Source organism: Pan troglodytes, chromosome 4 (assembly GCF_028858775.2).
Source record: "Pan troglodytes isolate AG18354 chromosome 4, NHGRI_mPanTro3-v2.0_pri, whole genome shotgun sequence".
Classification (NCBI taxonomy): domain Eukaryota; kingdom Metazoa; phylum Chordata; class Mammalia; order Primates; family Hominidae; genus Pan; species Pan troglodytes.
This window is the reverse complement of record NC_072402.2, coordinates 1,338,501-1,364,911: the sequence shown is the minus strand read 5'-3', so window position 1 is coordinate 1,364,911 and position 26,411 is coordinate 1,338,501. Positions and strand designations below refer to the sequence as shown.

General features: G+C 52.6%; 1 protein-coding gene across 14 annotated transcripts in view; it reads right to left on the bottom strand.

Annotated features, from left to right (window-relative positions):
* CEP72 (centrosomal protein 72) overlaps positions 1-26,406 on the bottom strand; it is a 45,180-nt gene extending 18,774 nt beyond the window's left edge. For 13 of the 14 annotated variants that reach the window (XR_010157102.1, XR_010157103.1, XR_010157106.1 and 10 more), the window contains exons 1-8: positions 26,226-26,347; positions 19,593-19,720; positions 18,359-18,551; positions 13,048-13,156; positions 6,419-6,597; positions 4,781-4,993; positions 2,155-2,456; positions 743-878 (exon numbers count right to left, since the gene is read on the bottom strand). Coding sequence is in view for 5 of the 14 variants with exons in the window: in XM_024356516.3 (XP_024212284.3) it covers positions 743-878; positions 2,155-2,456; positions 4,781-4,993; positions 6,419-6,597; positions 13,048-13,156; positions 18,359-18,551; positions 19,593-19,720; positions 26,226-26,307 (1,342 nt within the window). In the remaining 9 variants the exon portion in view is untranslated. Of the gene's footprint in view, positions 1-742; positions 879-2,154; positions 2,457-4,780; positions 4,994-6,418; positions 6,598-13,047; positions 13,157-18,358; positions 18,552-19,592; positions 19,721-26,225 lie in introns of all 14 variants that reach the window. The other variant, XM_024356515.3, reaches the window with a different exon arrangement.
* Between the last annotated feature and the right edge of the window lie 5 nt (positions 26,407-26,411).

The following is a 26,411-nucleotide window of genomic DNA, read 5'->3' as shown; positions in this document are numbered from 1 at the left end:
AGAGGTTTATGGGACTGGGGTCCAGGTGGGCTGCGACTGCAGGGCGTCCTCATTCTAGGAGCTGAGGGGCTATAACACTGCAAGGCGCACTCAGACAGCTCAGAGCCGTGCCCAGGGTCTGCGGGGAGAAGCACACTGGCTAGGCTCCTGAGGGACACACACAGCCACACCCCAGGATGCAGGACAAAGAGAAGGTGCCACTGGGGACGGCATCTCCTGGTCTCCCAGTGTGACCCTGGATGAGGGAGGCCCCAGTGTGCTCATGTACGGGTTGCCTGGTAGAATCGAACAGACCCAAGTCCTCTCTGGGGAGGGACCACCCTCCTGGGTCCCACACCAACCAAACGCTCTGCAATCCAGGCCCAGCACAGGCTACACGTCTGGGTCGGGGGAGAAGATGCTGAGCAGCTTCCAAACTCCAAATCCCCATGTGATCACAGCCATCAGAACCAAGCCCCTTTGGACAGCATTTTGAGCAAAATGAGGTGACAGGCCCCCCAACACCCCAGAGCACAGCGGGGGACCCACAGGTCCAGGCCCATGTGGTGTCTCCCGAGAGCCCTGGACAGTGTGAGATGCAAAGACTGCCAGGGAGGGCCCAGGCGCGGGACCATCACACTCTCGTGCGAGGGGACATAGGACACCTGGGGCTGAGATGACTCCTAGGTCACCACACGCAGAGGACCCCGGAACCCACACAGACGCTGCCTACAGGGCAAGAGCAGCGGCCGCCCTGACTCACCAAGGAATGCCTCGTTGCTGTGCAGGGACCTGCAGCCGCCCCAGCTCCTGTCCACCAGGTCCAAGAGCGTCTCCAGGAGCGCCGCCTGCAGGGCCGTCTTCTTCCCGGGTAGAGCCGAGTGTGACCCGGGAGACGGCTGTGATGGAAACAACAGCATGAGGCCAGCGAGTCAGTAACTGAGGTCCTGAATGCCAGCAGGTGCCCAAGCGCACCCTGGGATGCCCTCGCACCACGGAGGGGAGGACAGGTGCCCTGAGGCCCCAGCCCTGAGCCAGGTGGAGGGCGGCTCAGCAGTGCCTGCCCAGTGAGGCTTAGCCAGGTGCACCGGTCCTGGATGAGCGAGGTCTCGATGACAGGACAGGACGGGGCCCACACATTCCCAACTCAAGCAGGCCCCAGACTCCTCCCCTCAACCCAGACAGGGAAGCGGAAGACACACCCAGGCCGCAGTCAGAGCCTGTGTTCAAAAGGAGCTGCCCAGGAAGCAGCCTGCGCCCACAGTCAGGCTGGTAGAGGGTGCCAGACGCTGTCCCCAGCAATGGCCCGGAGTCAAACAATAACCCTGAAACAGACCGCCCACCTCCCCCATCTCTGCCTCCTTCCAGCTCAAGACCTGCCAGGGACGTCAAACACGCCCCACCCAGCTCTGGGACCCCCCACCAGCCCATGCTGCTACGGAGCTGCCTCTAGCTCCGGCCATGCCTCCCTTCCTGTCCCACAGTTCCGCACCTTCACGCTCCTCTGCCTGCATGGGAGTCTGAAGCCCTCGTTGTGGCAAGTACCAAGTGAACAGCCCCTGCCTGTTCCCCTCTGGGTGGTCTGCACTCATGTCTACAGCAGGTGTGTCTCAACGCCTCTGACTGGGCCTGCGCCAGTTGTCCCCCTGACCTCTAGGTCACCCTGAGGGCGGAGTGACTCGGTCTCTCATCACAGCGACCTCCAGGATCCTCCCCTCACGAAAGGGTCATCAATGGCTCAGCCGGCCAAGATGCCCGATTCCAGCTTTGGAGACAAATGCCCTGTGCACCGTAAGGCAGAGTCCCCTCTCTCCACCACGGGGCTTCCACTCAGAACAGCAGCGCAGGACAGCGTGTGGCACAGAGGCACACGTCCAACAAAACGCAGCAGCAAGCGCCCTGGAACCCTAAGTGTGATGATTCCCTTTATCCTGGGACACGGTCAGTGCCGTAGGCGTAATCACGGCACCGCCAAAGCCGTAACAGCCCCGCATCAGGGAGGGACACGGTCAGTGCCGTAGGCGTAATCACGGCCCCGCCAAAGCCATAACAGCCCAGCATCAGGGAGGAACACAGTCAGTGCCGTAGGCGTAATCACAGCCCCACCAAAGCCGTAACAGCCCCGCATTAGGGAGGCGGTGCCGTGGGCCTGCTGCTCCCCAGCCCTTCTCTCACCTCTCTGGTGTCGGTCACACCCCGAGACCTCTGCTCCTCAGTCTCCGAGGCCTCAGGCTGAGACAAGGTCCTCCCGTTCCTGCTTTCTGAGCTGTCCTGTCTGCTCAGGCTCTCCTCGGGCACGGAGGACCCATGAGTTCTCTCCAGGCAGCCCAAACCCTCCTGGTCCGAAAACGTCTGGAATCTTCCAACAGGCATTCTTCGCTTCCTGCACTTTCCGGGGGCTGGCAGGGGACCAGGCACCATTTCTGCTGACAAATCCAACTTCTGAGAAGAGGCCAAGTCCTCGGTATCCACGGAGTCTGAGATACAGAGAGGATGGGGCGCACGTCAGGCCAAATTCTCTGGGTGCAGTGTTCAGCACTGTAACTTTTAAAAGGCATGTGTGTGCCCATGTATATACACACATGGACACACACGCACACTTACATATGTACACGCACACCTATCCACGTGCATACATACATCCGTACACCTGCACAAAGACACACGCAGAGGGAGGGTGCCGAGGGAAGAAAGGGGCATACTGGGGCACACGTGCTAACACGCAAACTCTGGGGGAGTCTGGATGAAGCAGACACGGACCGCCCAGCTTAGCGTGTTCACCCCGTGATGACCGACGTGCAATACGCTTCAACAACGCCTTCCAAACAACGTCTAAGCACACGCCCATCTCTGAAGACAGGTGAAGTGACAGACTCTGATGGTCCCTAAAGTGGTGGGTCCTGTGCACTGTACCGACCACTAAGCCCCCAGGACACACAAGACCCGGGGGAGGGCGAACTTGTCTGTGGAAGGACAATGAAGGCAGGAGAAGGCACAAAACGGGCACAGCCTTGGCCTCCACCACGGCCTGCTCAACTCAAGATGACCCACCACATCCTGCAGCGGCTGACAGACAACCTGGCTAGGACCCCTGCCTCTCACCAGTTGGGCATGAGCAAGCTTCCAGGAGGTGCCAGGGTCACGCGAGACAAGGTTTCTCTTTTTCTTTTTTTTTTTTTTGAGTTGGAGTCTTGCTCTGTTGCCCAGGCTGGAGTGTAGTGATGCCATCTAGGCTCACTGCAACCTCCACCTCCCAGGTTCAAGCGATTCTTATGCCTCAGCCTCCTGAGTAGCTAGGACTATAGGTGCCCGCCACCATGCCCAGCTATTTTTGTATATTTAGTAGAGACCTGGTTTCACCATGTTGGCCAGGCTGGTCTTAAACTCCTGACCTCAAATGATCCGCCTGCCTCGGCCTCCCAAAATGTTGGGATTACAGGCATGAGCCACTGTGTCTGGCCTACTCACGGCAGGAGGTCTTCTGATACTTACGCCACATAGGTGGCCATCACATGGTATCACGTGACGCTCTTGGTTAACTTTTCTCGCCTTTGATTTTCAAAATGTAGCTATTGCCATAACCTGGGCCCATACACTTAAAAGAAGTGTGTGTGCATTAGTGAGAGGGTGAGGGAGGGTGTGCACACACACTCGTGCAGAGAAAAAGCACCTATTTACCAACCATGAATCTAAACCATGAATGGATTATAAATTTCAATGTGCTGCATTCTTTCCAAAGACATTTTGGAGAGTTCCACAAACAAATAAATACACAGAGAACAGGAGAAATTTCATAGTAAAAGCAAACGTTGTGAAAAATATTTAACTACTTAAAAAGGAACTGAAGGGAGTAAAAGTTGACAGGGATTTCATGTTGCTGTAGTTCGAAGGAACCCCCCAAAGTTCCTAAGCTGGAAACTTATTGCCACTCTAACAGTATTAAGCGGAGGGCCTTTAAGAGGTGAACAGGTCACAGGGCCAGCCCTCAGGGAGGCGGGAATGCTGTAGCGCAAGGCTGGGTTCCTGATAAAGGATGAGTCTGGAACAGGTCACAGGGCCAGCCCTCAGGGAGGCGGGAATGCTGTAGCACAGGGCTGGGTTCCTGATAAAGGATGAGTCTGGAACAGGTCACAGGGCCAGCCCTCAGGGAGGCGGGAATGCTGTAGCGCAAGGCTGGGTTCCCGATAAAGGATGAGTCTGGAACAGGTCACAGGGCCAGCCCTCAGGGAGGGGGGAATGCTGTAGCGCAGGGCTGGGTTCCCGATAAAGGATGAGTCTGGAACAGGTCACAGGGCCAGCCCTCAGGGAGGCGGGAATGCTGTAGCGCAGGGCTGGGTTCCCGATAAAGGATGAGTCTGGAACAGGTCACAGGGCAGCCCTCAGGGAGGCGGGAATGCTGTATCGCAGGGCTGGGTTCCCGATAAAGGGTGAGTCTGGAACAGGTCACAGGGCCAGCCCTCAGGGAGGCGGGAATGCTGTAGCGCAGGGCTGGGTTCCCGATAAAGGATGAGTCTGGAGCAGGTCACAGGGCAGCCCTCAGGGAGGCGGGAATGCTGTAGCGCAGGGCTGGGTTCCTGATAAAGGATGAGTCTAGCTCCATTTCTCTGTCTTGAGCTTGCTTCTGCCTGCACCATGCTTCCGCCTGTGCCACGGGAGGACCAGCACCAGGTGCCGGCACCGTGCTCTTGGACTTCCCAGCCTCCAGAACCATGAGCCACATAAGCTTCTGTTCTTTATAAATTACTCGGTCTGTGGTTTTCTGTTACAGCAACAGAAAACAGACTAAGACACGCGTAAATACCTGGGTGTGGGGTGAAGTACGCGTGTGGCCCGGGGGCACGGGAGGCCTCCGGCTCCGCTCCATAGGGTGGCGGAAGCTCTCCACAGAGCTGGCTCCAAGGCGTCTTCTCCAGACAGCACCCTCTGCAGCTGCTCCTCCTCGTCTCACGGCCCTGCTTCCCGGAGTCCCCACACTGGTACTGTACCAACTGCGGGCTCAACAGATGTCTGGATTCTATTAAAATATTGTAAATAAAATATTTCATAAAATATTGTAAAAGTTTTATTTCATTAAAAATTACATTTTAAGCTTCTGAATAGTGTATGGTATCTGTTAGACCGAGGGGTTAATCACGTGCTGGGTGACACCGAAGTGAATCCACAGTGACTTCTAACAGCAAGAGCGCTTGGAACTGGGAACTGGCGCCACTCGCCTGCGAGACTCAGGACAAGGCTGCAAGAATCCAGCAGCATGAAGTGGAGCAAAGTCAGACAAAATGATGCACAAAACAGAAGAGAGAGTCCAGACAGTCTCAATACAAAATTAGCTGGGTGTGGTGGTGGGCGCCTGTAGTCCCAGCTACTTGGGAGGCTGAGGCAGGAGAATCACTTGAACCCGGGAGGCAGAGGCTGCAGCGAGCCAAGATCGCGCCACTGCACTCCAGCCTGGGCGGCAGAGCAAAACTCCATCTCAAAATAAACAAAACAAAAAACAAAATGAACTGTGCCCTTCATAAACTGGACTGTACTGAAATTAAAACTTGTGCTCTTCAAAGCACTGTTCAGACAATGAAAAGGCCAGCCACAGAAGGGAGGAAATGGGCAGCCCTTGTGCCTGAGAAAGGGCCTGTGTCAAAACCACCAAGATCTCTTAGGACTCAATACTAAGAGAAGCAACCCCAGAACAAAGGTGGGCAGACCTGGAGAGAAAAGAAGAGACAGGCACGGCCAGTATCTCAACAGCAGTGGGATGCAAATTAAAGCCATAAACACGGACCACAACCCCCTGACAGAGCAGCTAGGATTAAAGGACTCAGCTCCCAGTGCCGGCAAGGACATGGCTCGAGCACCGCTGCCACAGGGCAGATGTCCTTGCACAGATGAACCTAAGATTTCAGTCCAAACTCAGGTCTCCACCTGTTGTTTCCATGAAAAGTTCTCAGAAACTCACAGCAGAGGTGGAATAAATGAAGCTAAAGCCCATCAGCACATCCCAGTGGAGGGCAGTGCCACCGGGCAAGGGAGTCTCCGAGACACCCTTGCTGGGATCTACACGTCTGCACGTGGCGGCCTGAGCTCAGGGTTTCCTGCAAGTTTGGTGACTATGCCCCCTGCAGCTGCCGCAGATGTCAGCCCCATTTGCCACAGGACACTAGGCTTCTTGTCTATTTTAGACAGTTTGCCTTTTCCTGTGATCTCAGAAGGATACAATTTAAACCATCATGCAGTATGACTACACTCAAATATGTTAACTTTCTCCTTTTATAACTCTGTAGTCCAAATGGCTGGCATTCGAAAGCACACAAAGACACATCATGAAGATCCTACCCTTAAAGGTAAGTTCCACAAAAAGAGCAACTGTGGACTCCAAGGCCAGTGACGACTATATATATCCCAGAGCCAGCAGACCCACTGGCCTCCTGGCAGATGAGCAGCGCACCTTGGGAACCACGAGAGTCGGCCTCACGCCCCTTCTGGCTGAAGCTCGTGCTCCCGGGAGGCCTGCCGAGGTCCCACTCGCACTCTGCTATGAGGTTCAGGACTGCCTCGTCATCCGCATCCATGACCAGGCTCTGCTTGGCCAAGGCCTCGGTGCACTTGGCTCTGGGGTGGTGCGGTCTGTAAGGAAAAGCAAACTCATCAGCATCACTCAAGCCAGCCATATGCTCCGGCCCACGCAGACCAGGAGAAAGAAAATTCCTGCACAGTCTCTGAGAGAAGCAGCGTGCTGCAAACGTGGGGCAGCCGGGTCCTGTTGCTTCCACTGCAGTGATGCTAAAGAGTGACTCACCAAGGACAATCGGTGAGCAACAGCCAGGTTACGTGATAACATGACAGCATCCCAGCACTGGACAGAACCCCACCAGGACTGGTCCAAATCCCGGCACTGGACAGAACCCCACCAGGACTGGTCCAAATCCCGGCACTGGACAGAACCCCTCCAGGACTGGTCCAAATCCCGGCACTGGACAGAACCCCACCAGGACTGGGCCAAATCCCGGCACTGGACAGAACCCCACCAGGACTGGTCCAAATCCCGGCACTGGACAGAACCCCACCAGGACTGGTCCAAATCCCGGCACTGGACAGAACCCCACCAGGACTGGTCCAAATCCCGGCACTGGACAGAACCCCACCAGGACTGGTCCAAATCCCGGCACTGGACAGAACCCCTCCAGGACTGGGCCAAATCCCGGCACTGGACAGAACCCCACCAGGACTGGGTCAAATCCCGGCACTGGACAGAACCCCACCAGGACTGGTCCAAATCCCGGCACTGGACAGAACCCCACCAGGACTGGTCCAAATCCCGGCACTGGACAGAACCCCACCAGGACTGGTCCAAATCCCGGCACTGGACAGAACCCCACCAGGACTGGTCCAAATCCCGGCACTGGACAGAACCCCTCCAGGACTGGGCCAAATCCCGGCACTGGACAGAACCCCACCAGGACTGGGTCAAATCCCGGCACTGGACAGAACCCCACCAGGACTGGTCCAAATCCCGGCACTGGACAGAACCCCACCAGGACTGGGCCAAATCCCGGCACTGGACAGAACCCCACCAGGACTGGGCCAAATCCCGGCACTGGACAGAACCCCACCAGGACTGGGCCAAATCCCGGCACTGGACAGAACCCCACCAGGACTGGGCCAAATCCCGGCACTGGACAGAACCCCACTAGGATTGGTTCAAAAATTAAAGTTCTGGAAGGTTCTGTTCTGCTATGTGATTACAATTTTCCTAGCACATCCACAAGGAGATACATGTGATCAAGAAAGTTACGTGTTCCAAATGTTCACTTTCACATTCAGGGAGAATGTTTCCATAATGGCTGAAATCAGAGGTGTGTCAGAATATGACCCACCTTAGCATGGTGACCCTCTATACAGAGAAGAATGTGCTCAAAGGGGACCTTGTTTCCAACAAAGGCAGTTAAGAGATATCTACACAAAACAAACCCAAGGGCACTGACCAGGAACGCTGCTTTTGTGAGTGGCTCATGACACGACACCTGGTCCACTCGAGGACAGTCCCACTCCCCGGGGCCTGCGACCTGAGTTCTCCAGAAGCTGCACAAAGAAGGGGCCTGGGTCCTGGGGCCACTCCCCGGGGCCTGCGACCTGAGTTCTCCAGAAGCTGCACAAAGAAGGGGGCTGGGTCCTGGGGCCACTCCCCGGGGACGGCGACCTGAGTTCTCCAGAAGCTGCACAAAGAAGGGGGCTGGGTCCTGGGGCCACTCTCCGGGTACTGCAATCTGAGTTCTCCAGAAGCTGCACAAAGAAGGGGGCTGGGTCCTGGGGCCACTCCCCGGGGACGGCGACCTGAGTTCTCCAGAAGCTGCACAAAGAAGGGGGCTGGGTCCTGGGAACACTCCCCGGGGACTGCAACCTGAGTTCTCCAGAACACTGCACAAAGAAGGGGGCCTGGGTCCTGGGGCCACTCCCCGGGACCTGTGACCTGAGTTCTCCAGAACACCACACAAAGAAGGGGGCTGGGTCCTGGGAACACTCCCCGGGGACTGCAATCTGAGTTCTCCAGAAGCTGCACAAAGAAGGGGCCTGGGTCCTGGGAACACTCCCCGGGGCCTGTGACCTGAGTTCTCCAGAAGCTGCACAAAGAAGGGGGCTGGGTCCTGGGAACACTCCCCAGGGACGGCGACCTGAGTTCTCCAGAAGCTGCACAAAGAAGGGGGCTGGGTCCTGGGAACACTCCCCGGGGACGGCGACCTGAGTTCTCCAGAAGCTGCACAAAGAAGGGGGCTGGGTCCTGGGGCCACTCCCCGGGGACTGCAACCTGAGTTCTCCAGAACACTGCACAAAGAAGGGGCCTGGGGCCACTCCCCGGGGACTGCAACCTGAGTTCTCCAGAACACTGCACAAAGAAGGGGGCTGGGTCCTGGGAACACTCCCCGGGGACTGCAACCTGAGTTCTCCAGAAGCTGCACAAAGAAGGGGCCTGGGTCCTGGGGCCACTCCCTGGGGACTGTAACCTGAGTTCTCCAGAAGCTGCACAAAGAAGGGGCCTGGGTCCTGGGGCCACTCCCCGGGGACTGCGACCTGAGTTCTCCAGAAGCTGCACAAAGAAGGGCACTGGGTCCTGGGGCCAGGACCTCCCTGAAGCCTGACACTGAGCACAGTTCCTTGGGCGTCCCCCACCTCCTCTGTGCGATATGGATGTTGACCCACATCATCTTCCACTCTCATCTCTGTGATAGTTCAGTCTTGAGATGATCAAAGACGGGAACTGTGGACAATCTCAACTGAGAAAATCCATGACTGAAGCTTTCACGCCGGGACACAACGATTCTGAACGTCCACAAAGACGACCCGGCGGGCGTGTCAATCACTAACCCTCATGTCTGTGCCACTTCGCTATGAAGCATATTCTGTTCTCATCATCTAGAGGTTAAAAGTCGCGTGTGGTATAAAGAGTAATCTTACGTGCAGTGGCGCTCCATGTCTGCACGCACCGAGTGACGCTCCGTGCCCGCGCGCACCCTGAGAAAGCAGGAAAGTGCATCCACACGTTGCCACTGGTCACGGTCAGCAGCGTGAATGGCGGGGGAAGACTTTTACTCCCTTTCTTTTCATCAGTTTCTGTGATGTTTATGACTTTTACACCAATCAAACACTACTGTAAAGTTTTAATATAAGTAAATGTGAAGCCAAGTAAAATACTATTTTTTGACTAGAATACAGCATTTCCAACCACGCGGAATAAGTGCTTCCTTTATTCCTATATGTATTATAACAGAAGAGAAAAAATTGAAACAATCTCGTAAATCAGAATAAAAATGTATTTGGAGTGGTGTCAGCAAAAATTGGCAGACAAAAGAGCTCCAAATTCTAGCCCTCCGTAAAAAAGCAACTATATAAAAAACAAGAAAAGGTATCAGAATGAGCTTTTTTGGAACTCAGAACCCAGCTGGCAACTGTGCAGGAAAACAGCCAGTTTTCAGTACAGACAGTGACTGTGACACTCTAACCCACCGAGTCCGCTCCCCAATCCCAGCTCAAGGGTAGCTGTGGAAACGCCAGCCTGAGTTCCATGTACAGGTTTAGCAGCCCTAATCCAAAAGTTCAAAATTCGTAACATGCAAAGGAAATGTTAACTAAGAAAAAAGAAAACACGAATAACCGACATGAAAGAGGGGTTATCACCACAGATCCCAGAGACATTAAAAGGGAAACAAAAGAATGTGATGAAAATCTATCCAGGCCCACCAACGTGACAACTCAGATGAGACGACCAATTTCTTGAAAGAAACAATCTGCCAAAACAGACAAACTGTAGAGATCTCTATTAAAGAAATCAAGTCAATAGTTAATAACCTTCCAAAACAGAAAGTACCAGGCCAGATGGGCTCACTGTACAGAAGAAAGTATATCAAATCTCTACAGTATCTGCCAGAAGATGGAAGCAGAGAGATGACTTCCTAACTCATTCTATGCGGTCAGCATGACCCTAAAACCAAAACCAGACAAAGGCAATATAAGAAAACCACAGGCCAGTATCTCTTATGAATAGACACAAAAATCCTCAATTAAAAAAATCAGCAAACTGAATCCAACAATCCAACAGAATTCCATACCACAATCAGGCAGGATTTATTCTAGGTATGCACGGCTGGCTCAACACTTACTTCTATTTCTCTTACAGACAGGGTCTCACTCTGTCACCCAGGTTAGAGTGCAGTGGTGCGATCAGAGCTCACTGTAGCCTCCAACTCCCAGGCTCAGGGGGTCTTCCTGCCTCCCGAGTAGCTGGGACTACAGGCACGCACCACCATACCCAGTTAATTAAGAAAAAAAAAAAGTTTTCTTACAGACAGAGTCTCACTATGTTGTCCAGGCTGGTCTCAAACTCTTGGCCTCAAGCAATCCTCCCACCTTGGCCTCCCAAAGCACTGAGATTACAGGTGTGAGCCACTGTGCCTGGCCCGGTTCAATGTTTGAAAATCCTTCACAGCAACAGGCTGAAGGAGAAAATCACAAGATCACATCACAGATGCAGAAAAAGCATTTGACAAAATCTAACACTCCTTCATGATGATTCCTTTCAGCAAACTGAGAGTGGAAGACAGCCTTCTCCGCATGAAGACAACACCTATCATCCATGGCCAGCAGGCGCAAGGCTGCGCTGGAAACCAGATGCTCTCCCACCAAGACAGGAGGTGAGGCAAGGATGCTCCCTCTCGCCAGACTTCCCAACATCATGCTGGAAGCCCCAGATAAGGCAGTAAGATAAGAAAAGGAAATAAAAGGTATACCGATCCGGAAGGAAAGAATAAAACTGTTCACAGATGACATGATTTTCTATGTAAAAAATGACAAAGAATCCAAAAGAAAACCCCATGAAACTAACAAGTGATGACAGCCAGGGTGCAGGATTCCAGGTGTCAGGAGTGGCGCACTGTGCCGCCCCCCCCGCCCCCCACCCAAAAGACATGTTGAAGTCCTTAACCCACTGCCTCAGAATGTAACCTTTCTTGGAAACAGCGACTTACAGAGGCAATCAAATTACCATGAGGCCATTAAGGTGGGGCCTGATCCACGATCACTGGTGTCCTTCTAAGAAGGGGAAACCTGGCCCCGTAGAGAGACAGGCACAGAGGAGAGATTCTGTGAAGAGACATAGAGGAAGACGGCCTGTGAGAGCAGGGCTGGAGGGAGGCCCTCGAGACAAACAACGCCAGCGGCTGCGTAGACCACCAGCAGCCAGGAGGGGCATGAACAGCTTCTCCCGCACGGCTCACATGAGCAGAAGGTGCAGGTACCAGAGTGCCGCTGTCCACGCAGCAAGTAGTCTGGTTTGAAATGGGGTGATGGGGGCTGCAGGACAGGTATCTGAGGGAAGAGGCAATCCCAAGGATGCAGAGCCATTTCGGAGACACTGGAACAAAAGGCAGCAAAAAACGGCCCAAATCGGGCCCCTGCCTGCGCTGTGCGTGGGCATCTTACGGGCACACCGTCCTGGCTTCCGTGCTGCCAATGGCTGCCTCCGCCCTGCAAAGGCAGAGCTAAGAAGATGGGACAGAGGTCACGCAGCCTCCAGGGCCCAAAACATTCACACAAAAAAGCTGACTGATCCCTGCACTAGGAGTTTAAAATGAGTGGAGGCATCTCACACAAGAAAAAAAATGATTTGATTAAAAGCCTCAGACAAGACAAACGGTACTCAAGAAAGTGTACAATCCGACCAGTTCCCACGGCTATGCAGACAGTCCACCGATTTCTGCCCCTTGAATCAACCCATAAACAAAGCACGAAGTCTCTCTAGGGTTTTGGGATACACGCAGATACTATCAACCGAACATAGACATGCAGGCAGCAGGGCTGGGGCTGCAAGGGGAAGCAGGCCCGGCTCACACGCACGCCCACGGTCTCCGAAGGCGGCCTCACCAGCACCAGCCATGGGGAGGGAGACAGGAGGGCGCATCCCGGCACCGTCACAGAAAGGGTGGGGGAGGAAGAAGTTCTCCTCGATCCAGGCAGATGGGTCCTGCTGAATGTGCTCACGGCCGGAAGTGGGATTTGGCCGGATGGGCAGCTACGGGTCCTGCTGAATGTGCTCACGGCCGGAAGTGGGATTTGGCCGGATGGGCAGCTACGGGTCCTGCTGAATGTGCTCACGGCCGGAAGTGGGATTTGGCCGGACGGGCAGCTACGGGTCCTGCTGAATGTGCTCACGGCCGGAAGTGGGATTTGGCTGGATGGGCAGCTAAGAAAGTAGCTGAAGCGAGAGCTGGAAGCAGAGGCAGCCACAGACGTGAGAGCTGCCAGCCCCGGGAAAGGGACAGGACAAGCCCTTTGCTGAGTTGATTTTACACATATTACCTTAATCTACAGTTTCGATATTAAAAATTACTCCTAGGAATGTGGAGAACAGGAGAGAGGCCCCGTCCCACTGTCCGCGGAGTCCCCGCCAGCCAGGCTCTGCCCTTCCTCCCTCCTGGTGGCCACCTCTGGAGAGTGACCGGCACACAGTGAATGACGTTCGGTTAATCCTCCTGACAGCAGGCCAGTGAGATACACTCTGGGCGTCCGTAGCACTTCCGTTCATACCTGCCCTCTTTCAAAGAAGCTGGGACGCTCTCTTTGGAGTCGAGTGAGTCCTCTGATGCAAAATGCAGTCGGGAAGCCTTCCGCTCGCTCTCTCTCACGGGGCGATCGTCTAGAAGAAAAGGCCACACAAGACTGCGCAGGTGGCAAGCGGTGGGCGGCTGCATCCACCCTGGGGCATCTACACGGGGCAGGGTGTCCATCCCCTCGGGGCCAGCCCTGCTCCCGCTAACCTAGCACCGGAATGCTGGGCTCTGGTGGTCCCACAGCTTCCTGGCGATGCCCAGCGTGGTGCTGAGGCCGCCTGTCCCTCAGAGCTCACTGCTGCGCACAGAAGCAGCCACACACAGATGAGGCTCACACACACACGAGGCTCACACACACACGCACACCCTTTCTCTAAAGTGCACACCGGGTGCGGGGTGGGATTCTCAAGTCACACTCAGGTAACCCAGAGAAGCCTCCAAGGAGGGAGCCTGCCCGGCCCGAGAGGCTGCAACTTCCAGGAGGCCTTTTGGGTCTGTGCTTAGGGCTGGGCCTCAGGGACGTGCGTACCTGGGGCCGCCAGGCTCCCACCCAAGAACTCCTGGAGCTTCCTCATGTAAATCCCCAAAGATAAGAAGGTCCCCAGGCCTTCAACCTTGGCGCTTTGGAACTTGCAACACATCTTAACCCCCATTTGTAATGTGAATTCTGTGACAAGTTCCCACGCTGCCTCCATTTAGCCTACAGCACGACCCAAAAACTATAGAATCACAGTAAGAAATGAGTGAGTAATAGCACAATATAATGTTCAAAGCAGAAAAACGGAGGAGTTCTGATAATCACACAAAGATGCCGAGTCAGAGGCCTCTGCAACCTGGGGCTCTCTCCACCCAGCACACAGGGCACCCCCAGGAGACACGTGCGCCAGGAGACCTGCACCCAACCCCACCCTCCCGCAACCTTTCCACCCTGGCCTTCACCAGCCCCGCACTAACGACGCATAGCTCTCTGCCCACCAAGACTCGCTTCCCTTCTGAGTCAGTTCCAAATCCCGTTACTCCAAGAACATTTCTCTGGACTGTTGTGTAAATTCTAATGCAGCATGTCCGAAGCCAACTGCAAACTCACCTTCACCCCAAGCCCACCCTTTCCTGTTGGCATGGTCTCTCCAGACGCCACCTCCATCCCACACGCAGGCCCTTGCTATCTGCCTCCTCCACCACCGGGGCCTTTCCATGACCCACGCGGAGCCAAGGACCGAGCCCACTCCGGGAGGCACCACGCGGGGCAGCAGGCCGTCCCGGGGCCCCGCACCTCCATGGTTCCTGCAGCGCCTCTGACTGCCAGCGCCACTGCTGGAAGCATCTCTCACATGCGGGGAGACGGCTGCACTCCTTCTCTGCAGAAACACTAAGAGGGAGATGGTTGCGCTCCTTCTCTGTAGAAACACTAAGAGGGGAGACGGTTGCGCTCCTTCTCTGTAGAAACACTAAGAGGGAAGACAGTTGCACTCCTTCTCTGTAGAAACACTAAGAGGGAGACGGTTGCACTCCTTCTCTGCAGAAACACTAAGAGGGAGACGGTTGCGCTCCTTCTCTGTAGAAACACTAAGAGGCAGACGGTTGCACTCCTTCTCGGCAGAAACACTAAGAGGGGAGACGGTTGCGCTCCTTCTCTGCAGAAACACTAAGAGGGAGACGGTTGCACTCCTTCTCGGCAGAAACACTAAGAGGGGAGACGGTTGCGCTCCTTCTCTGCAGAAACACTAAGAGGGAGACGGTTGCGCTCCTTCTCTGCAGAAACACTAAGAGGGGAGACGGTTGCGCTCCTTCTCTGTAGAAACACTAAGAGGGAGACGGTTGCGCTCCTTCTCTGTAGAAACACTAAGAGGGGAGACGGTTGCGCTCCTTCTCTGTAGAAACACTAAGAGGGAGACGGTTGCGCTTCTTCTCTGCAGAAACACTAAGAGGGGAGACGGTTGCGCTCCTTCTCTGTAGAAACACTAAGAGGGCAGACGGTTGCGCTCCTTCTCTGTAGAAACACTAAGAGGGAGACGGTTGCGCTCCTTCTCTGCAGAAACACTAAGAGGGGAGACGGTTGCGCTCCTTCTCTGTAGAAACGCTAAGAGGGCAGACGGTTGCGCTCCTTCTCTGTAGAAACACTAAGAGGGAGACGGTTGCGCTCCTTCTCTGCAGAAACACTAAGAGGGGAGACGGTTGCGCTCCTTCTCTGCAGAAACACTAAGAGGGAAGACGGTTGTGCTCCTTCTCTGTAGAAACACTAAGAGGGAAGACGGTTGCGCTCCTTCTCTGCAGAAACACTAAGAGGGAGACGGTTGTGCTCCTTCTCTGTAGAAACACTAAGAGGGAAGACGGTTGCGCTCCTTCTCTGCAGAAACACTAAGAGGGAGACGGTTGTGCTCCTTCTCTGCAGAAACACTAAGAGGGAGATGGTTGCGCTCCTTCTCTGTAGAAACACTAAGAGGGGAGACAGTTGCGCTCCTTCTCTGCAGAAACACTAAGAGGGAGACGGTTGCGCTCCTTCTCTGCAGAAACACTAAGAGGGAAGACGGCTGCGCTCCTTCTCTGTAGAAACACTAAGATTCTGAATCTAAAACTTGGATTACAGAGGCAATGATTTAGAACTGAAGACTCCAAAAATTACCCAGAATAAGGACTGTAGCTTCTGAAACAGCCAAACTCAACTGTTTATGAGTTACTTGGTTAATCGGCCAAATAAACACTACAAAACAGGCGCCTATTCCTCCCAAACCTCTTATAATTAAACAGCGAAATCCTAATTGGGTTTGGAAACAGACACTGTGTCTTGGGGGGTCCATTGTTAATGTCCATGGCCCCATCCCAGGGGGAAGAGTGTCAGGCACAGCAGCCAGGCTCTCAGGTGGCCAGCACCACGCATGCACACCACATGCTCCCAAGGAGGCGCTCCTCGCTGCCAAGAGCTGCAGCACAGAGCTCTATCCACACTGCTCAGGCTCTGGAAGGCCAGCCGCAGGGCCTGTCCAGGGCCCAGCACTTGCCACATGAGTGGGTGAGCCAGGGTCTTCCCTGTCAGTGATGCTGGGAGCTAGGTCTCACTTTGGCCACACAGACGCCCTGAGCGCCTCCCAGCCCTTGCAGAGCAGCAAATGCACCCCAGTTGCTGCCCTCCCATCCAATGCTCCTGCCACTGCCAACTGCCAGCCCCCAGTGCCCAGGGAGCTGAGCTCCTGCAAGAGCAAAGTCCACCAGGACCCAGGGATACTGTCAGCTCCTCAAGTCACTTTTAGATGGTCAGACAAAAATTGTTTTGATCGTTAGTTACTAAAAAAATGGTCAAACTGTGGCAGACTGGGGCATTCTTCCAAGAGGACTCCTTTAAACAGATTTCAATCCATACCACTAACCTACACTGTCACCAAACAGAGGGTGTGTGTGCTGCATGCTGACAGCTCTTTCCAGCATCTCCAGAAACTTCTCCAAGTAGCAAAGCAGTGCAGTTTAAAATGTTAGAATTTGGCCAGGCTCAGTGGCCCACGCCTGTATTCCCAGCACTTTGGGAGGCCAGGGTGGGCAGATGACTTGAGGCCAGGAGTTCGAAACCAGCCTGGCCAACATGGCAAAACCCTATCTCTACTAAAAAGACACAAATTAGCAGGGCACGGTGGCACGCGCCTGTAATCTCAGCTACTTGGGAGGCTGAGGCAGGAGTATTGCTTGAACCCGGGAGGCGGAGGTTGCAGTGAGCTGAGATCACGCCACTGCACTCCAGCCTGGGCGATGAAGCGAGACTATGTCTCAAAAATAAAATAAAATGTGAGAATTCCATTTACAAACACATGTGTGATCACATCACCATCAAGACACCGCAGGCCAGTCCTCCCTGTGATGAGGTGACACGGCCCCGCATGGTTCCATGATGGCCCCAGACAGCCTGCCCAGTCTACTCGCTGAGGCGCTCAGGTGCTCCTCCACCTGTTTTCCCACCTCCAGTGTGCAGCTTCGCTGACGTCACACGAACTTCTTGGGGCTGACAGGGTGAGGGCTGCCAGGTGTTCATCTGGTGGGTGGCAAAACCCCAGCTGGCCCTCAGTCCCGACGCCCACAATGGGCAGTACCCAGGGGCCAGGCACATCACCCACCAACGTGCTTCAGCTGCTGTTTACTTGAAATTGACATACAAATCTCAGTTCTCTAAGAGAACCTGAATGCTCCCCACAGCCGTGGAAAACCGCCTGTTCAGGACACTCGCAGTGGGGGAAAGTGCTCTGTCCTCTGTGATTCCGTTGGTCTTTTGTTCTAACAAGATAGTCGGGACTCTGTGATTCTTTTGTTTTTGATAAGGTCCTCGGTTCAGAAGGAGGGGCAGCTTTCGAACAGCGGTGCATGGTAGGTCTGACCCTAACAACAGAAGCAACCAGTGAACGTTTATAGGCCCCTGGCCATGCTGGGCAGTCTGGGAGCTTACAGATATTAACTCAGGTCTCCCCACCATGACATGTCAACACAGCATTCTTATCCCCCCACTTCACATAGGAGGACTGAGGTAAGAGACCCTGCACCCTCTTCTTCCCCATGGACTCTGGTCAGTGTGCCCCTGGGCTGAGGCCCCAGCTCTCTCTCCTGGATCTGTGACTCGGGGTAGGGTCGGCAGAGACACCACCAGGTGCTCACAGCAACAGCAACAGCAACAATGCCTCCAGGGAGGCAGGAGGCAGATGGGAAGGTGACCTGCGGTTGCCCCAACCCAGGGACCCTCCCTACTGGGCATCGCTGTGGGGGCCCTGGAAGTTCTGCCTACAAGACTGTCATGGAAACCCTTTTCTTTCAGGAGCATGATCCAAAGGTCACTGCACATCCCCTCCCGACCCTGTCCCAGTGGTGGGGTGTGGGCGACAATGAGCTGCTTGTCCTGTGTGCTTCCAAGTGGGGCAAAACCAGGCAGCATCCTGCTGTTTAGCTGCACCTGAGATGATACCCGGGGGCTATGCGAGGAAACAGGACAGGAGATGTTCAGGAACGTGCCCAAGTCCAACAGCCATGACGCGGAGAGCCAGAACAGGACGGAGCAGCCTGGTCCAGGGCTGTGCTCCCACGGCCTCAGCCCTGCGCCCTCCCAGGGTGCTTAACTTCCAGCCCTGTCCTGTCCAGACACAGGGCCTCTAGAGCTGTGTGTCTGCAGGAACTCAAGCCATCAGTATAGAAAACCAACTCCCCGTTCCAGAAGGAATCAAGCGTGTGACGTTGAGCACACAGACACCCACTACGACTCCCCGACTCCCATACCCCGCGGGGACAAAAGCATGAGCGTGGCCCTGCCTGATGCCTACCCAGCTGCTGGAGCTTGGGGAGCAGGTGCACAACAAAAAGGCGGTAGTCAGGCTCAACCTTCACCACGGGGTTCAGCCGGAAGTCCACGTCCACGAGCTCGGTTAAGGCGTGGAGCCGAAACACTTCTGCCAACGAGGAGATGCAGTTGTAGTAGAGATTGAGACTCTCCAACGCAGTCAGGTACTGAATGCCCTGTCAACAGAAAACACAGTGAATTCATTCACACTTTAAACAAGAAATACACAGTGAAATAAGCCAGCAACACACACTGACCAACCAACTTCATAAACTCATTTGCAATAAATACATGTCGTTACCAGGAAAAGTAGAAAAATGAAACGTTCTCATCTGTGAAGTTCTCTGGGCTCCACGTGGTGAGACGGTCGTTTATGGAACCTACATGTGCCGCAGTGTGACACAACTAAGCACGGCTAATATCTACTGAGGCCTCAGCGTGCAGCAAGCTGAGTGATGTGCATGCACAATTTCATTTAATCCACACGCTGCCCTACAGGGTGAGAACCATCAGCCCCCCACTTCACAGATGAGAAAGCTGAGGCCTGGGAACGGGGAAAGATGAGGCAGCACTGGGTGTAGCCTGGGCTAGGTCCGCATCTGACTTGGAGCAGACTCCCGAGCTGGTGTCAGACGTGGCCTCCATAATGCTGAGGGACCAGGCTCAGGGCAGGCACATCCCACGGTTCTGTCCGGGCCAATCAGGCCATGCAGACGCGGCCTCCATAATGCTCAGGCATCTGGCTCAGGGCAGGCGCATCCCACGGTTCTGTCCGGGCCAATCAGGCCATGCAGACGCGGCCTCCATAATGCTCAGGCATCTGGCTCAGGGCAGGCGCATCCCACGGTTCTGTCAGGGCCAATCAGGCCATGGCAGTTGTGCACAGCTCCTCTCACCACCACCTAGGCACCTCTCTCCAGGGTGACCCCGCCAGGAGCCCAGGAGGCAGCCCCAGGCCCACTGCGCTGCCACTCAGTAAGTCTCTGGGGTCTCATTTCATTTCCTTTAAAGATATAACCATCGTCATCAGAGGGCGACAACACAACGTAACGTGATGTGTATGAAATGTAGCCCACGGTAAACACAAAAATACACAACACAAAGTACCGTATACAGGTGTAAGCAGAGGGTTACAAAACAGACTCCGTTTCTGCTGTGAATGGACTTTCCACTGATGTTGGTAGCAATAAATTTTAAGAAAGAGACCTAAAACTTACCTCCAGACTAACCAAGGAGTTGCGCGAGAGATCCAAAGATTTCAGACCTGTTAAACTCATCAGAGAATGTCCCAGGTGGGTGATCTTCTCTTGGTAAGTTCCAGGAATAGACAATGACCGAAGCTCAGCTAAGAATAGAAAAATTGTGAGATTTTAATCTTTTATTTTGAAAACAATTATAATAACGGTCAAGTTCTTGGTGTTGGATATGGAGTAGAAACTGACACAGATTCTTGGTTTAATTCAACTTTACTCAGGCTCCTGAATCTTCTCCTTGGCCATCTGTGCCCTTCCTTGTAAAGTCCAGTTTAGTGTGGCCAAAACCCCCACCCTCAATATCTGCTCAGGTTCCTCATGCCCAGATCCCATAGGTGGTGTCTGCTCACCCTGGCCTCTCTTTCACAATAATCCTGTTCAGTTGGTTTAGCCCAAATCCCCTTACTCCTCATGTGTCCTCTCAGTCATTTTCCATCCACTGCCCCCACCCTGACCCTCGGCTATAAACTCCCCCCGGCCCCTGCTGTACTTGGAGTTGAGCTCCATCTCTCTCCCCCACTGCAAAATCCCAGCGCAGTGGCCCCAGGCCCACCTCAATGGTTCTGAATAAAGCCTTCCTCACTGTGCCTGACAAGAGTCATTCAAAACATTTCTTCCTCTAACAGTATATGTAAAAAGATTGAAAAATAAATGTTAACACATGTGTCCTATTGTGGAATAAATCCCTTTATTTTCCCCCTTACACATTTCTGTATTTTCAGCTTTTCTCAGAGAGATATGTATCCTCGTCATCTGAAAGAGGCACCTAGAACTCAGTGCAACTCCTTTGGAGTTGGAATATCAGCACTGACGAGCAAGGAACGTACCTGAAGTTTCAGCTTATGTTTATCTCTACAATATCTCCAAGCCCACACACTTCTTCCCACCTTTACTGCCTCTCCCTCCAAAACCGTCTCTCCCCAGGAACACCCCTCTACTTCATCTCGCACCTCCACTTCTGGCTGCTCAATTTTGTCACCCCTTGCAGCCATCACCATCTGAAACCCATCGTCGGGTAACCTGTCTGCTGTCCTCCTGTTACAACTGTGGTCAGGCTGTGCAAGCTCCACGCACCCCATAAGCAGTCATTACATCCACGTTAACTACAAGATGAAAGTTTCCATAATCAAAAAGGCAGTTTCGATCCGAATACATCAATACTTTCCTGGGAACATTTATGTTTTAGAATATGTTTTGGTTTTTTGTTTTTGTTTTCAGATGGAGTCTTACTCTGTTGCCCATGCTGGAGTACCGTGGTGCGATCTCGGCTCACTGCAACCTCCACCTCCTAGGTTCAAGTGATTCTCCCACCTGAGTCTCCTGAGTAGCTGGGATTACAGGGACCTGCCACCACATCCGGCTAAAACCCCACGTTTCCCTGTTTCCTCAGGTAGCCCTCAGGCATCATCTCAGGTGCAGCTAAACAGCAGGACGCTGCCTGGTTTTGCCCCACTTGGAGGCACACAGACAAGCAGCTCATTGTCCCCCACACCCTGCCACCGGGACGGGGTCAGGAGGGGACAAGGTGCAGTGACCTTTGGCTCATGTTCCTGAAAGAAAAGGGTTTCCGTGACAGTCTTGTGGTTTCCTGACCACGTTGGCCAGGCTGGTCTCGAACTCCTGACCTCAGGTGATCCATCCGCCTCGGCCTCCCAAGACTACAGGCATGAGCCACCACACCCAACCAGAATATGTTCTGATTAAGTTTAAAATTTGGTTTGAGCTCTTCCAGTTCCAGGCAACATGGAGAGGACACATTTCACCCTGCTCCTCCCGCATATTAGACCCACTGCCCTGGAGGAAAATATATGGAACAAGCATTGGGGGACTGAAAGGAACAGAAGCCAACCAGCCAAGGGCCTCGGCACTCGAGAGAGAACCCAGCGCTGAGTCCCTGGCTTGACTCTGGGGTTTTGTTTATGCTTATTTACTACACATGCCACTCCAGGTGCCACAGAAGTCGGCAGCCCAGAAACACAAAAAGACCAAAAACCGACGGCCAAAGGACCAGGAGGGGCCTGGCAGGACAGACTCTCTGTACATCATCAGCCCTCCTGCAACCACACACACTGTTCACATCATCAGCCCTCCTGCAAGCAAACCCCCACCCACACACACAACCACACACACACACACACACCCCCCTCGTCCACTTGGCACCAGGAGGGGCCTTGCAGGACAGACTCTCTTCATATCATCAGCCCTCCTGCAAGCAAACCCCCACTCGCGCACACACACACACACACACACACACCCCTCGTCCACCTGGCCTTGCACAGCAGCCAGCACCGGGGTGTGAGAATGGATCCTGACTGCTGTCCCGGTCTGGCTAGAACGAGGTGGTGCCCTTCACCCTCCCAGCCAGTAGGGTCTGCCAGAGGCCGTGGGTGAGGCAGGAGCTCCACGACTGTCCCGGCAACAAGGTGGCACCCAGCAGGCTCGAGTGAGGAGTCTTCTCAAGTAAGGGGATTTAAACAGGAAGCAGAGTCTCATGACATCATACCCAGCATGTCCACAATATGATAAAAAATGACCAAGAACCAGAAAAATGGCAATTTGAATGAGAAAACACAGTCAATCAACAGATACCACCAAGAGAGAACACAGAAGTTAGGTCTAACAAGGATTTTAAAGTGACTGTCATAAAAAATACTTCAATGAGCAATTACGAACACCTGAGACAAAGGAAAAAATAGTCTTAGCAAAGAAACAGGAGATATAAAGAAGAAACAAATAGAAATTTCAAAGAAAAATACAATAACAAAAAATCACAGAGCAGTTTAATAGCAAAATGGAGATGGCAGATGAAAACTGTAAAACTGTAGAGAAAAACTAAGAGAATCTGTCACAAGCAGACCTGCCCTAAGACAACTGCTGAAAAAATTTTTTCAAATATAAAGGAAAAACAAAAGAAACCTAGAGCATCGTGAAATGAAGAAAAAATAACAGAACAGATAAACATGCAGATAAATATGTTTCCTCCTGAGTTACTGAAAAGGCTAGGTATTTTTAAAAAATCGTAATATTAATACGGTTCTCAAGGAGAGGAAATACTTAAGACAACTAAATTGTAAAGGGGATAGGATAGAGACCTAAATGGTGATAAAGTTTCTATATTTCACTTAGAAGTGGTAAAATATCTGTACAAGTAAACTGTGTTGAATTACATAAATACATTGTAATTTGTATAGCCACCACTATGAAAACCATACAAGGAGATATACACCAAAACATAACAGATAAATCAAAATGAGATACTAAAAATATTCGAGTAAGTCACAGCAGGCAGGAAAAGGGAAACAGAAGAAAAAACACAGGAAACAATCAAAAAACAATAAAATGGCACACTTAAGTCCTAATATTTAACAATTAGATTAAATGTAAATGGCCTACAACACTACTACAAGACAGAGATTAGCAGAGTGAATAAAAATAATGAACCAGGAAACTAATTTCAAATATAAAGATACAGGTAGGTTAAAAGTTCAAAGCAATGGATAGGAAAAGATACGCCATGCAAAAACCAATCAAAAGAAGCTACAGTAACAACAGTAATATCAAATAAGACAGATGTCTCAACAAAGAAAATTACCAGGAAAAAAGAGGAACAAGGCCCAGGCACCATGGCTCACGCTTGTAATCCCAGCACTTTGGGATCACCTGAGGTCAGGAGTTCGAGACTAGCCTGGCCAACATGGTGAAACCCCGTCTCTACTAAAAATACAAAAATTAGGCAGGCGTGGTGGCAGGTGCCTGTAATCCCAGCTACTCGGGAAGCTGAAGCAGAGGAATCATGTGAACCCGGGAGGCGGAGGTTGCAGTGACCCAAGATCGTGCCACTGCACTCCAGCCTGGGGGACAAGAAGGAAACTCTGTCTCAAAAAAAAAAAAAAAAAAGAGGAAGACTACATATACTAAAAGGGTCAGTCCACTAAGAAGGTATAAAAATCCTAGCTATGTAATTCAACAAACAGAGCTTCAAAACATATAAAGTGAAAAAAGAAACAGACAAATCCACAATTACAGTTAAGGGTTCCAGAGCCCTCTCCCAGTCATTAATAGAGTCACTAGACAGAAAATCAGCAAGGATACAGAAGAACTGAACAATACCACCAACCAACAGGATCTAATTGATATTTATGTATTTATATAACACTCCACTCAACAACAGAATACACACACATTCAAGTGCACCCGGAACATTCAACAACATAGACCAGATGCTGGATCATAAAACAAACCCTGACAAATTTAAAAGAATTAAAATCATACAGATTATCTTCTGGCCATAATGGAATCACACAGAAAAATAACAGGAAAATATCCACACATGAAACGTTAAAAACATACTCCTTAAAAATCCACAGGTCAGGCCGGGCGCAGTGGCTCATGCCTGTAATCCCAGCACTTTGGGAGGCCGAGGTGGGCGGATCATGAGGTCAGGAGTTCCAGCTACTCGGGAGGCTGAGGCAGGAGAACGGCATGAACCCGGGAGGCAGAGCTTTCAATGAGCCAAGATTGCGCCACTGCACTCCAGCCTGGGTGACAGAGCGAGACTCCACCTCAAAAAAAAAAAAAAAAAAAAAAAAAAAAAAAAATTCACAGGTCAAACAGGAAGTATCGAGGGAAATTCTTAAAATACGCTGAACTGGATGAAAATTAAAATACAACATAACAAAATTTGTGGATACAGCTAAAGCAGTGCTTACAGGGAAACTTGTGGCACTATTTATAATAGAAAATAGGAAAGTCTCAAATCAATAATCTACAGTTTTGCCTCAAGAATTTAGAAAAGTATAAAATAAATGCAAAGCATGCAGAAAGGAGGAAATTTTAAAAAGCAGAAATCAATGAAATTTGAAACTAGAAAAATACTGGAGAAAAATCAAACCCAAAGTCGGTTCTTTGAAACTATCAATAACATTCAGAAGCCTCTAGCAAGACTAAAAAAGAAAGAATACACAGATTATCAATATCAGGAACAGAAAAGGGATATCCCTGTAAACCTTGTAGCACTAATCAGGGAAGAAGGGAGGACTCGGCATGTCCCGAGGTCAGCTGCCCTCTCACCTGCTTCCTCAGAGCCCTGTGGTGCCTACTGCCTCAGGATCACTTGGATTTTGTCACGAGGTTACAGTTCCCCTTAACCACTCTACAGATAATAACCTGGACATTATAAACCGTTAAGTTTTCCATTTGAGATATTCTTTCAGGACCTGGGGACTGATGCCAGCTGGTTTAAAGGGCCCCACAAGCAGATGCACCAAAGAATGCAGTTTCCACACCCTGATAATTCCATGGCCCTTACCTCCACCAATTGACAACACCAATTTTCCAGCTCCTCACAATCCTGTTCCTCTAAAACCCCCAGCTCAGGCTGGGTGTGGGTGGCTCATGCCTGTAATCCCAGCACTTTGGGAGGCCAAGGCAGGTGGATCACCTGAGATCAGGAGTTCAAGACCAGCCTGGCCAACATGGTGAAACCCTGTCTCTACTAAAAATATAAAAAATTAGCCGGGCATGGTGGCGCGTGCTTGTAATCCCAGCTACTCAGGAGGCTGAGTGAATCACTTGAACCTGGGAGGTGGAGGTTGCAGTGAGCTGAGATTGTGCCACTGCACTCCAACCTGGACGACAGAGTGAGACTCCATCTAAAAAAAAAAACCACTCAGATCTCCTTGGGGAGATGGATTAAGGCCTCCCTCCACCTCCCTGCTGGGCTTCTGCCAGCCTTAAACTCTTTCTCTGCTGCAAACCCCGCTGTGTCAGTGTATTGGCCTGTGGCCCCCACAGCACCTGACTGAACCTGTTGGTCCAGTAACACCTGCACACCACACACAGACATTAACAGGCTAACAACAGAACACCAGGAACAACTCTACACACACACTCCACAAGTTAGCTCAAATAAGCCAACGCCACAAAACCCCACATAGCCAAGACTCGTGGTGAACTAATATGAACGGTTCTCTAACAACCAGAGATACAGAATTTGTCATTTAAAAGCTTCAAAAACAGAAATTGACATGTCCATATGGTTTCACTGGAAAATTCCAGGAAACATTCAAACAATGAGCACACACTCTACGGAACCTCTTCTAAATATAAGAGAAGGCAACACTTCTCAGCAGTTTATGAGCTCGGCTACACCCTGACGCCAAAACCAGACAAAAATAAGCCAAAAAGAAGGAAACTGGCCACCAACATCCTCAAGAAGGCCGAGCGCAACAATCACTACAGAGTGGGCCCAGGAGAACCAGGGAGGGGGTCCCCAGCGGCAGGGCGGGCTGCGCTCCTGGACAGCAAGGCTGACTCCCTCTCTCAGCGGATGTAACCCCCAGTCACGGAACCACAGTGACCCGATAGACAGGCAGGGGCCGGGACGCCGGGACCCGAACGCGGGCAGGGGCCGCACCTGGGCACGGGGGGTGCGGCTCACCTGGGCACGCGCGCCCCGCTCGCCCGCGACCGTTCCGGACGCCCGCGGCGCCTGCGTAGACGGGTCCCGCCTGCCCACGGTCCGCCGCCGCCCCGGGAAGCTCGGCACCCACCCCCCTGCCACCTCACGCTTGCACCCCCGCCCGCCCTCCGGCGCACCCAGGTCGCGGTGAGGCCCTAAGCCGCTCTTCGCCCGAACCGCCTCCTCGCTCAGCACCAGCCGAGGGCCAGCCCGCGCCATGTTTCAAACGGAGCCCTCGGACGGCGCCTGCGCGGCGGGCGGGGCGAGGCTAAGAGAGGGGCGGGACCTGCGTCGGCAGAACTAAGAGCCTGGCGGGACGGGGC